Below are 12,275 nucleotides of genomic sequence, written 5' to 3'. Positions count from 1 at the left end.
CTTGAGTTTTCTGTGTTTCACGTGTATTGTCATTTATCTAAATGGCCGCAATGGCCTGGCTGCTTTATGGAACATATGCTTGCCACAGCTTTCCCAGCCAAGTTGCCTATTTGTTGTCTGTGCCAGGATCCCTAAAAGGGTTGGTATCTATATCTGAGACAAACCCTTTTAGTTCAAGTAGGTGACGGTGTCTACCCGTCTATTTAATATATTATCGTTGCTATTGGTCCATAAGTCACTTTGTAAAACCTGATTCTGATTATTGTTGCTGTTTTATTATTATAGGGGGATGGAGGACATATTCGTAAGGCATTTGTGCAAGGTTAAGCCGACCCGATAACCTGATTTAGAAACGTTTCTATTGACATTTGCACTTTCATCTGCCTTCAGATACATTTTTAGCCCTTGTGATTTTTCCTTGGATCATCCCTCAGAGCTGTTTGATAAAAATCACTTTTTTATTTTTATGTATTTTAACCTAAGTGACCAAGAGCAGGAAGGTATCAGCTTCAGTGTTTCTGTATCTCTACTATCTATTTATTAATAACAGTCAGCGAGAATCATAGGTCCAGGCGTTTACTGTTACAGTATGGACGGCTTTGTTATAATTTTGGAAACGGGAAACATCTGTATAATGTATGTGGCCCCGAGGCCAGGTTCTCCCTATATTATTCCAAGAGATCTGATTTCACAAGGTCTGTCCATAGCTTGTTTCTGCAAAGGTGCATTCAATTCCATCCAAGACACTATAAGGTTAGATTACTATCTAGGGAAATGGAGGGATATCCAGGTCATATAAACCAAAGCTTCAATCATTGACAGCCAGTGGTCATTGAGAAAACAAGAATAGCTCCTAATAATATCTTTTCGATTGGCCTCTGGATATATATATATATATATATATATATATATATATATATATTTTTTTTTTTATTTTTTTTTTTCCTGTATGTGGAATAAAACTAGTTCATTGTTACTGGAGTAAAGTATTGAAGATTTTTTTTAGGTTTTTTGCCCAGTATGGTTCAGTTAATTTAGTCCATGTTTCTTATAGCAGAGCCCCACCCCTGCTCAGGCCTCAATGTAATACCGGGCCGTTCATGCATTACATGGTCCGCCTTTCATTTTGGTTTCCTTGCAGTGGATACTAAATGTAGATAATGCTAATTTTTTTTTATTATATTTTGATCTCAGGTATATTTTATTTTGTATGACGATTACTTTTTGGTGTGCATATGACATACTGTAACTCTTACTTTTTTGCCTTTTTTTCTAGCAGATACCATTTCTGGAGCAATGTTTTCTATGAATTTAAATGACTTTGTCCTAAAAACGAGCATGAATGAAAGAAGCCGAAATCTGATTGGACCGGTTTCTGGTTCTGTTAATCTTGAAGCCAGTTGGTGCAAGCACAGTGGTGACCCGGGTCCCCAACCCGCAGTTCCTAAAGTTGTTCTGGATGTGAGATGCGGATTACTGCAGGTACATGGAAGCAAATGGACTTGGTGATTATGGAACCTCAGTGCGAAGGAAAAATGTGAAGCGTCTTTACTAGAGATGAGCGAACCTGGAGCATGCTTGAGTCCATCCGAACCCGAACTTTCGGCATTTGATTAGCAGTGGCTGCTGAAGTTGGATAAAGCCCTAAGGCTATGTGGAAAACATGGATATAGTCATTGGCTGTATCCATGTTTTCCAGACAACCTTAGAGCTTTATCCAAGTTCAGCAGCCCCCGCTAATCAAATGCCGAACGATCAGGTTCGGATGGACTCGAACCCGAACCCGGTTCGCTCATCTCTAGTCTTTACATGTGACCATTATTTTGACATTTTATTTACTCAGTATAGACTAGTAGATTATTGTTGTACCGTGTTAGTCATTTCTTCTCTATTCTCAGTATAGACTAGAATTTAGAGTGATTTCACACGTGTTGCTTTGATGTGGCCTTATGGTGCAGTTTTTGAAGAAAAAATAAAAGTAGGTAAAAAACAAAAAGTAATTCTTTCCTATGCACCCCGCTCATGATCCTCCTAGAAATACCATCAAAAGCAGTGTCAACAAATGTCATCATTATGACATGTGATACCACTCTTATGGCAATCTACTGTCTGCAGATGTGAATCTATCTGTATATAAGCTCACTTCTGATAGTTGGCCTGTGTAAATGGGCCAGCAATCAGCAAATATCCTGATTGTCAGCTGATCCTATCTTTTCTGCCGGCATTAAAATCATCGGTTGTGCCCCCACTCATCATTATATGTAAATGAAAATGTGCAGGTGACTATCATAAGTTATGTAAAGGCTTGTAAATGCTCTGCCAACAAGCTCCAGTCTTGCTAAACAATGCTTGCTTGTGGCGCTACATCAGGCCAAGTCAAAGGCTGTTTCTCTTCAAAGTGTTTGCTCTCTTTGGATAGATAGATAGATAGATAGATAGATAGATAGGTAGGTAGGTAGGTAGGTAGATAGATAGGTAGGTAGGTAGATAGATATTTTTTAAGAAGATGGGAACAGGTGCTTGTCTCCGTGCAGTTGAAAAGAATAAGTAGATTGATGGTTGAACAACCCTCAAACAAATAAACAACCATCTAATGATCAATTATTTCACCGAAGTGACTCTACATGTTTTAGCCCATATTGCCTAATACAGTTGTTCACACTAGACACTACTTTATCATTGCCCTCAGGGGGAGAATGGACAACCTTTTTTTTTTTTTTCAATGATTCTTAGAATATTCATCTCTTAAAGCGAATGTTACATTAATAGGTTGGTCTATTCCTGGGCAGTGGCCCGGCCTGAAGCACTGGAGACAGGCCCACCTGCCCCCTTTGTGACGCGGCTCTATTGAATCTAATTGCTGTAACAATCTTAAAGAGTCACTGTCGTATTTTTTTTTTTGCAGAAATCAATAGTCCAGGCGATTTTAAGAAACTTTGTAATTGGGTTTATTAGCCAAATCTGCCATTATCTGCATGTAAAAAGCCTTTTCCCAGGTCCCCCCCTCCTTCCTCTTTTTCATCCACTCTGAAAAATCTGAAAATTGTGACTTGTTGCAGGAGACGTCCCCTGTCTGCTCTAGGGAGAGGGGAGGGGGGAGGAGGAAGGAGGGAGTTAGCCGGCAGCAGAAAGCAGATAACAGAGGATTACAGGCACGGAGCTGGGTGACAGCTGTAATCTGAGCTCAGACAGGTCACTGGTGATGGTCAGAACAGATAAGGAGTGAGGGATTTGTAGATTAACTCTTTGTTTTCCTGTTTTGGTCTTTTCTTTAGCTCTCTCCATAGGAGAACAATGAAGACAGGGGGAGAGCTTCAAACTGATTTTTCATGATAAAAATGCATTTTTCGGATAATAAACCCAATTACAAAGTTTCTTAAAATCGCCTGGACTATTGATTTCTGCAAAAAAAAAATTCACGACAGTGACACTTTAAAGCAATGTACCTGATGGTACATTCGCTTTAAAGATCATTCACAGATGAAAAATCCTTCCTGAATTGGCCAAAAGTTTCCAACATGGCTAACTTCTTGCCAGATAATGGCAGTCTGTGTTGTTAAATTTCACAACGGAAGATTATTTTTATTAACTTGAATCTGTATGGGTGCCTTAAAGGAGAGGCATCTTCTATAGCCATTGTCTGTTCTTCATTTAGTAGATGAGGGTCCAGAATGGGAAACCCACTTTTGTTAACGCAAGTTGCCCTAGAAGAGCATTAATGGCTTTTCTAATCCAGAAGAATCCCTAATTTTACCGTACCTAAATATAAGCGGGTTAGCAACGTACAGGAGTATTTTGATTGTGACTGATCTAGAAAACACACACGAAGAAATGAAACATACGTAAAGTAATTTTTATGGAGCGGAGTTTAATTCTCACAGATGGCACCCTACTTGTCTTGTAGATAATAGACGTACATTTCATTTGATTCACTGGACAAGTTATTGGTGGTGGTATTACCCAGGATTGAAAAACAATAGCAACACTGTGCTGAGAACACGAGTCAGAGGAAGTTATCTCTTTTGTTTTAACATTTCTCATGAACTATGAACGAGACCCTGCCAAATAAAATATCTAATCAACGTGAATAAGTGGTGTTTAGATAACTTCCAGATTGAGCTGTATGTTTTTATACCTTTCCATAGCTAATAATGTTTTCTTTCTAGGTTTTCTGGGGTCAGGAGAACCTAAATTGCTTAACACTTCTGAATGAACTTGTCCAGGAATACCTGAAGAAGGAGTCAGGGTTGGGCGCTACAAATTGTGAACAGCCCCTTCTTCCTGTCTCCCCTGTGATCAGTAGACCTTCAACCTGTAAGACGGAGCACAGCTCTGATGACTTGAGAACTGGACTTTTTCAATATATACAGGATGCTGGTAAGTCAAGGACATCTCATGTATGTTTTTCACATTATCATTTCTTTGCTTACATAACGTTCTGCTTCATCCTACTGAGGACACCCTTTCCATAGGTTTTGAGTGTGTTTTAAAGGAAAACTCCAGAACAATAAACCAAGAAACAAATAAGTAAACTAAAAAAAAAAGCTTGGCTACAGTTTTTGTCAGTCTGCAGGATTCTCTACATGATCCTGTAATTTTACAGATGTTAATTCTCTCCTCCCTCCAGTTTTCGTCTGGCAGCTTAATGGACCGGACAGGCCATAGCTAAGATACATACGTTATCAAAATAGACATTAAAGAGACACACGTAAACATGAGACGTAAAGGCACAAGAGCTTAAAACCAGGTGGAAAATGCTCGGAAAACATGGATACATCCATAGCTGTATCTATGTTTTCCAGGCATTTTGCAGGCCATCTTTGAGCTGTATCCACCCCCTTCACAGACCCGCCAGCCTGCGGGATTGAAACGCCAATCAGTTTTTTTCTGTACAAAGCAAAACTAAGCAGGTTTGCTCATCTTTACTGTTCATGTTACGGCACAGCTTTTACAGGGAAGAAACAAGCAGACCAGCAAACTGACCCCCCCATAGAGTCAAGCATCTGCAGTTTCAAGCAGAAACACATTACTCTAAGAGAAGTCTAATAAAAATTCTGTGTGCAGGTCCTATGTCTTATTGTAGAAAACTAGGATGAGGAAGGCTCATCTTGTAGTCATTTGTCTTACAGACAGATACAGGATTGTAAGAAAGAGGGAGGACAAATGGCTGATCATATGTAAAAATTTATTTGGAATAGTATTTTGTGTAGGATCAAGAAAGAGGAGGGTCAGCTTCCTGGCCTACCTGTTTCTTCTATGTGCAGGCTGTCATGTAACATGAAGAGGATTTCCTCAGACGTAGAACATGACTATTCTCCCTCTTTGATACAAGATGATAGGGAAATTTTCTGTATTGTTTTTGTGGGTGAATGCCACTGTTTGGGGAAAAAGCAAAATACAAGACCTATATACAGGACACCCTTTATGCTGCATCAGGATTAACAAAAAGGCTGTCAAAAAATTATACCTGGCTTGGGACTTAGTTGGATATGCCTAACCAAGTATACTATAAGAGCTGGGTAATCCTTGGACACTTTTTCTACAGACCACATTATCTACAATACTAAGTTTACATCTTTACTTTACAAAAGTACTATATACAACTGTATGGCCTATAGTTGTACGTGTGGGCATATATTTCCCTAAGTAAACAGACCCTTACTGTACGTAGTTATGACGGAACGATTCTTTGATATCGGATGGCGAGATAGTTCCTGGATTTGAATCAAGAACAGCCAAAGAAATATACTTTTTAACTGTTCAGTTTATTTTATGGAGCTATAAAGAAAATCTTTTCACGTCGCCTAAGAGAAGGAAATGTTATAAAGTAAAAAGAAACATAGACCTGCTGTACCTGTTATGTAATTGTTTTTTTTATTTGTGTGACTGAATTTTGGTCTCCTTTGCTACATTGCACCACGCCAACTTTCTCTGTGTTCAATAAAGTTTACATATTTGACCTTATAAAAACAAAAAATACGAAGCCAATCATTATTCGCTTAACGTCACTTGCGAACACACAGGAGCATCGACGCTCTCCACTAAGCGTCTGGTGCTTTACACGTGTGTCCCACTCAGTTCTATGTGGACTTAGGGTGCTCTGTAATAAAAGATCCAGACAATATTGCAGCAAGGAAACAAGCAGTTCGGCACTCACATTCTTTCCAATAACTTTAATAATCCAAAGATTAAAGGGGCTATTCAGCGCTACAAAAACATGGCCACTTTCCACCCTACTGTTGTCTCCAGTTCAGGTGCGGTTTGCAATTAAGCTCCATTTACTTCAATGGAACTGAGTTTCAAAACCCCACCCAAACTGAAGACAACAGTAGGGGGAAAGTGGCCATGTTTTTGTAGCGCTGGATAACCCCTTTAATAAAATATTGTTTTGCACTACTTGCCCTCCTCATGTCCGTGGCCATGACGAGGCGCAAGTATGGCAAAACGATCATTGCCAAGCTTTTATTGTTAGTATCATCCTGATGAAGTTTGATTAATAAAGTAAGTTAAAAGAATGTGAGTGCCACACTGCTTGTTTCCTTGCTGCAAGACTCATCTACCACTGCAGCTGACCTCAGCTGTGAATCTTGTGCGGCACAGGACTGCTGCGGTCAGTGACTGGTCATGAATGTGACATTGGTACTGAAGAGGCAGCAAGTTTAGCGGGTAAATAATTGTTACATTTGTTTTCTTTATATTTCCTGTTTTTTTTGGCACTTAAATTTTTTTTTAATCCTGGATATCCCCCTTTAATGTTTTGTCAATCCTGGTGATGCTTTTCAATGTAGGATGCATTTTGAGGGCAATTTACCACCCTTTTCCTGTGCCCACTAGAATCCTTTGTTTAGAAATGTGTTTATCTGTATATTGTAGTGATTATACAGTATGTGTTGTTGATGATTCATTGTTATAGTGCGTTTACACACAGAGATTTATCTAACAGATTTTTGAAGCCAAAGCCAGGAGTGGATTTGAAGAGAGGAGAAATCTTAGTCTTTTCTTTATGACCTATTCTCTGTTTATAGTCCTTTCGTGGCTTTGGCTTCAAATATCTGTCAGATAAATCTCTCTGTAAACACACCCTGGTCTATTTATTGTAGTTTGCTTTAATCTTCTCTTTTATTCGATAGATGGCCGCAAGATCCCTAATGCTTTTGAAGTGGTATTTTACAATGAGACAGAAGACAATCCTGGGATGATGCTTTGGAAATACCCAGAGCCAAGAGTTTTGACCTTAGTGCGAATAACTCCTGTGCCTTTCAACACCACTGAAGATCCTGATATTAGCACAGCTGACTTGGGGGATGTTCTGCAGGTTTGTTCTTCAATATCCAATGTAGTTCTTAATGATAATGTATTCATGAAAGAGGAGTGTCAGGCAACAGAGATCAAAGGGCTGTTTATATCACATTATGGCCGTACACCACAGGTAAGTACTAGGTTCCCATCAATAAGGCATACTGACTAGTGTTTAGCAGACCTGTCAAATTGTTCAGGTTCAGCAACGTTCTCTGAACCTGAACGGCCAGCATTTGATTCCCCGTAGGTGAAGTTGTTGGATTAGAGTCCTGGAAAACATGGATACAGCCATAGGCTTTCTGCTCCAGTAACTAGATTATTGTAAGTAGCATTACGCACGGTACTCTGTGAAGCACTGCTCACAATACATTCACCGCAAGATAATGTGATACATATAGTGATGAGCGATGCACACAGTATATCCATTGCAAGCCACATACTCTTATATGTATTACACAATAGACACCAAACAATAGTATACCATGGTTGGTCTTTTGAACCCAGTGCGCATGCAAAATTATAAGTCAGAATATTTTTTTGACAGTATCCTGATGTATATCTGCTGTTTATATCGAAAATGTGATATCGGAAAGATGCTTTACAATTCTCATTCCTGTATTTTCTTGGTTTTGACATATAATACAAAATTGTGTTTATTGGTGACCAGAAGGTTAGATACAGCAGACTTAGACATGGATGTACATGTTCATGAATAGAGGTACAGAATGTCACTGTTCACATAATCTAGTTATAAATTGAATTTTTACTGTGTTTTTCCAAGAAGCACCTATTATGCTTATAGGATTATGTCATTGAAAGGCGGCACATCTTCTGTGTATCATGGAAACTACTAAGTATAAACAGACATACACAGAGAGGAGCATCAGAGATGCAAAAAGATTGATGATTTGAGTCATAAAAGTCACATGAACTGCAGAAATTAATCGCAATACTAGCCTTTATACCATGAAAAGTTAACATTTTATGTAAGACAAGGCTACACCGTGACTTTGTCATGTGCTGTCGTTTAGCCCTAGCCTTAACAGGATGTGGGGGGAGCTAAAACCTTCTTCCTGGCACTGGAGTTTTTCAGTCCGCCCTCCCCCAAGACACTGTGCAACTATTGGACATTTATGTGTGTACGTGACGTGGTTTCGCCCACCGCATGTGCTGTGACTTAGATTCGCCCCTCCACGATTCTGAGACCTGTAATGATAGGAAGTAAGTGCCAGGGAACAGAAGGCTTTAGCTGTCTTCTGCCATCTGGTACAATAAAACGTTAACAAGCACACACTGATAAAAAGTACAAGAGAAAGTAACCACAATGGTCCAGATTTACTAAAACTGTATAATTCTATGTTCACACAACGGCCATTTTTGTACAACAACAACGGCCGTGATTCATACAGAACTTACATTGTGCTGCAGGCTGAGGGAATCCCGGCCGGAGTGTATACACATATAGGGACATATAGAGTGTATACACATAGAGGCTTAAAAATGTTCCCGCAATGCCGATAGTATGCAGATTTATGTAGAGAGGATACAGCTCTGAGCTGGTGTAGGTTTCCTTATCATTTTTCCATGTGCAAAATCATAAATTCAGCGGACCTAGAGTCCACGCCCCCCGTTCCACCCCTTCCCCGCTCCCGGGGAAGGGGTGCGCCTGGATGCACACACGTCTCAGTTCATCAGAATTGAAGATCATCCGGCTGGTACTGCAGTACCGACAGGGATGATCTTCTCTGACAGCGGCCGTTCTGTGACCCTGCCAGGTCACAGAACGGCCGGTGTCTTACAAAGTGGAACATGGCCTAACAAAGCATCAGACTTATCATTGTGGCTCAGGCTGTTTGATAAACCTGTTGTATTCTTAGGCTATGTTCCCAAAACCTCTTTCTTTATTTGGCCATTTGAGGCCAAATAATGGGTATTATTTTATCATGGCGGCCATCATTATGAAATAAAATCTGCTATTTTAACCTTAAGAAGCCAAAAGAGGTTTTGGGAACATAGCCTTAGACTGTCTAGGACCAACTTTTAGTTGACTGAACCAGAATTCTAGTGCATTGATACCCCAATCGATTAAAAATTTCGATAGAAGTGACATAATAATATTATTATTAGTTCTAGAACATCGTTTCCTCCTGTAAATGTATGACTCAATTGACAGCTAGCTGTTTACAGCTTTAAGGGCCTTAGGGTCCATACATACCCTGTATCACTGCTGACAATTATTGTTACCTATGTGTTTCTTATTTTTATCCAAATTTCCATTTGTAAACCACAAACACATGTTGTCATAAGAAGCTTCTACATCTTGGTAGCTCCTTATCTCATTTACCATATCATTTCCATGCTCCGTTCGGGCCTAGCTTCCAGCATATATCTCGCTTCTCATTGTTATTTATGATGCACCACACAGCGATACTTTGGAACAAGTGAATATTTGTTTGTTTGCACAGCTGTGTGCAGTCTTCTGTGTGTATGAGTGTGTCTTGCTGGAAGTCAGTGCTGTAAAGCTGCACAGAACTGGGGTCACTTATCATAGCTGTCTGGGTGGATCTTGGAATTTGAGGGACCATTCATCACTTTACCATGTGTATTACAGATCATAGATAAGACTTCAAATCTAAAGGCCTCTGAAAAGTCAGCCAAACCCACCAATTTTAGAGGGACCAGCTGACCTACTAATGTGTATTGGGACTTCCCGACTCCTCCCTGTTTTGGGGGTGGGGGTGGGGTAGAAGGATCAGACATGTTTGATCTCAGTTGCCCAACTCTTTTTATCCTTTGGTATCTTTTTACAAGATTAATGAAAAATATACATTTATTCTAAAAGGTAGTTGGCTGTGATCTTTGTTGGCCTGTTTCACTTAGTAGCTTTTTCATAGGTCCTTTGGATGCAGTTCTAGCTACAAATAGTCACATACTGTAGGAAAGTCTGATGTCTTGTTACTAGACTTGAGCAAACTTTGAGCATGTTTGGGTATGTCCGAACTTGAGCGTGCAGCATTTGATAAGTGGTATACTGGGCCTATTACACGGCCTGATAATCGTTTAGTGAGGGTTGCAGGGACATTGTTACTGATGTCCTTTGCAGCCCTTGTTTAAACACCATACATTACCTAAGCATGCTGCAGGGCTTCACCTGCTCTCCTTCTTCCTCCTGGTCCTGCGCGCAGCAGCAGCAGCGGTCCTGGCCAGTGATTGGCTGAGCAGTCTGCCAGCTAAAACAGGCCGTACTGAAGCTGCTGCTGCGCGCAGGACCGTGAGGAAGTAGGAGCACAGGATAGACCCGGCAACATGGTTAGGTAAAGTATGGTTCTTGTAAAATTGTCGGTTACCCGCCGCGCATCGCTATTCCACTGTGCTGTGCGTGATGATTTTAGGTTTGAACCTAAATAAACAGCAAATGACCCAAAAATCAGCTGATCGTTGTCTCTATTCCATGGAGCAACAATCGGCCGAATCGGGCAGATTATCGCTCCGTGGAATAGGACCCTAAGGCTGCCTGGAAAATATTGATGCAGCCATACACTATATCCATGTTTTCCGTGATTTCCGAGGGCTGCATCCAACTTCAGCAGCCACCACTAATCGGGTTCGAGCCCGAGCATGGTTAAAGTTTTTTCAGCTCTACTTGTTACCTTTTAATAACTTTATGGCGATGGAAGCCACTGCTACAAAGTAGACGTCTACAGAGGATGGACCCCTTCGAACAGCTGTCATGATTTCACTCGTTTTTCTCCCAGTCGGTATAAGGTAGCACATCCGTAACACAGGTGTCCACATCATTATTCAGCCTTCAAGCTGAGGTGGACCTGCCAGGGAGTTGTGCATCATGGAAATGGGACTGCCTCCGCATGACAGGTGCTCCCGGCAGAAGTTTGGCAGGTTGATTTGTACTTATTAATTGAAAATAAGCGGCAGATGTGGACTCCTAGTGGATTGCTGATATGGAAGGTAGAAGTTTATGTAGTTTGGTTAAAATGAAGGTTATACCTATTATTAATTGCTTCTTACCTCTTGAAAAGATTGAAGTGGGTCATCGTCAAAGGGTTTATATAGGCCAGTCATCTCAAACTCTGGCCCGTGGACCAAATCTGGCCCGTGGTGCCATTATTTTAGGCAATTCAGAGTTTTATTTACATCTTTTCCACCATGGCTACTATATAAGAGACTATGGGGGAGGGCTGGCCACTATATAAGAGACTATGGGGGAGGGCTGGCTACTATATAAGAGACTATGGGGGAGGGCTGGCTAACCTATGAGACTATGCGGGAGGGCTGGCTACTATATGAGACTATGGGGAGGGCTGGCTACTATATAAGAGACTATTGGGGAGGGCTGGCTACTATATGAGACTACAGGGGAGGGCTGGCTACTATAAAAGAGACTATGGGAGGGCTGGCTACTATAAAAGAGACTATGGGGGAGGTCTGGCTACTATATAAGAGACTATGGGGAGGGCTGGCTACTATATATGAGACTATGGGGGAGGGCTGGCTACTATATGAGACTATTGGGGAGGGCTGGCTACTATATGAGACTATGGGGGAGGGCTGGCTACAATATAACAGACTATGGGGAAGGACTGGCTACTATAAAAGAGACTATTGGGGAGGGCTGGCTACTATATAAGAGACTATAGGGGAGGGCTCGGCCCGGCCAATCAGTGTGTTGCCCTGCCGCAGCCACTGATTGGCTGGGCGGGAGAGCAGTACGCCGGGACCCATGCAGCGAGGAGAGGTAATGTATACAGAGCGGGAGCGGAGTGGCAGCTGAAGGGGTTAAGCGGCCGGCAGAATTAAATACACGCAGCGGTCGTTCAGACCGCTGTGTGTATGTAGTGAAAGTGATCTGCCAGGACCTAGCCGACTCGCAGCGTTATTAACGCTGCGAGTTGGTACGTGTGAAGCTACCCTAAGGAATTTTTGTTAAATATGGACTGTATAGGGTTGGTAGAATTATA

At 41.1% G+C, this 12,275-nt stretch overlaps 1 protein-coding gene across 4 annotated transcripts in view; it reads left to right on the top strand.

Moving 5' to 3' along the window:
• Nucleotides 1–12,275, top strand: part of VPS13B (vacuolar protein sorting 13 homolog B) — a 729,531-nt gene that overhangs the window by 601,564 nt on the left and 115,692 nt on the right. For 2 of the 4 annotated variants that reach the window (XM_069957347.1, XM_069957349.1), the window contains exons 37-39: nucleotides 1,280–1,482; nucleotides 4,167–4,377; nucleotides 7,131–7,315. In XM_069957347.1, coding sequence (XP_069813448.1) covers nucleotides 1,280–1,482; nucleotides 4,167–4,377; nucleotides 7,131–7,315 — 599 coding nt within the window. Of the gene's footprint in view, nucleotides 1–1,276; nucleotides 1,483–4,166; nucleotides 4,378–7,130; nucleotides 7,316–12,275 lie in introns of all 4 variants that reach the window. The other 2 variants (XM_069957346.1, XM_069957348.1) reach the window with 1 other exon arrangement.

This window comes from Dendropsophus ebraccatus, chromosome 2, assembly GCF_027789765.1.
Source record: "Dendropsophus ebraccatus isolate aDenEbr1 chromosome 2, aDenEbr1.pat, whole genome shotgun sequence".
NCBI classification, from domain to species: domain Eukaryota; kingdom Metazoa; phylum Chordata; class Amphibia; order Anura; family Hylidae; genus Dendropsophus; species Dendropsophus ebraccatus.
This window is presented reverse-complemented; position numbering and strand designations above follow the sequence as displayed.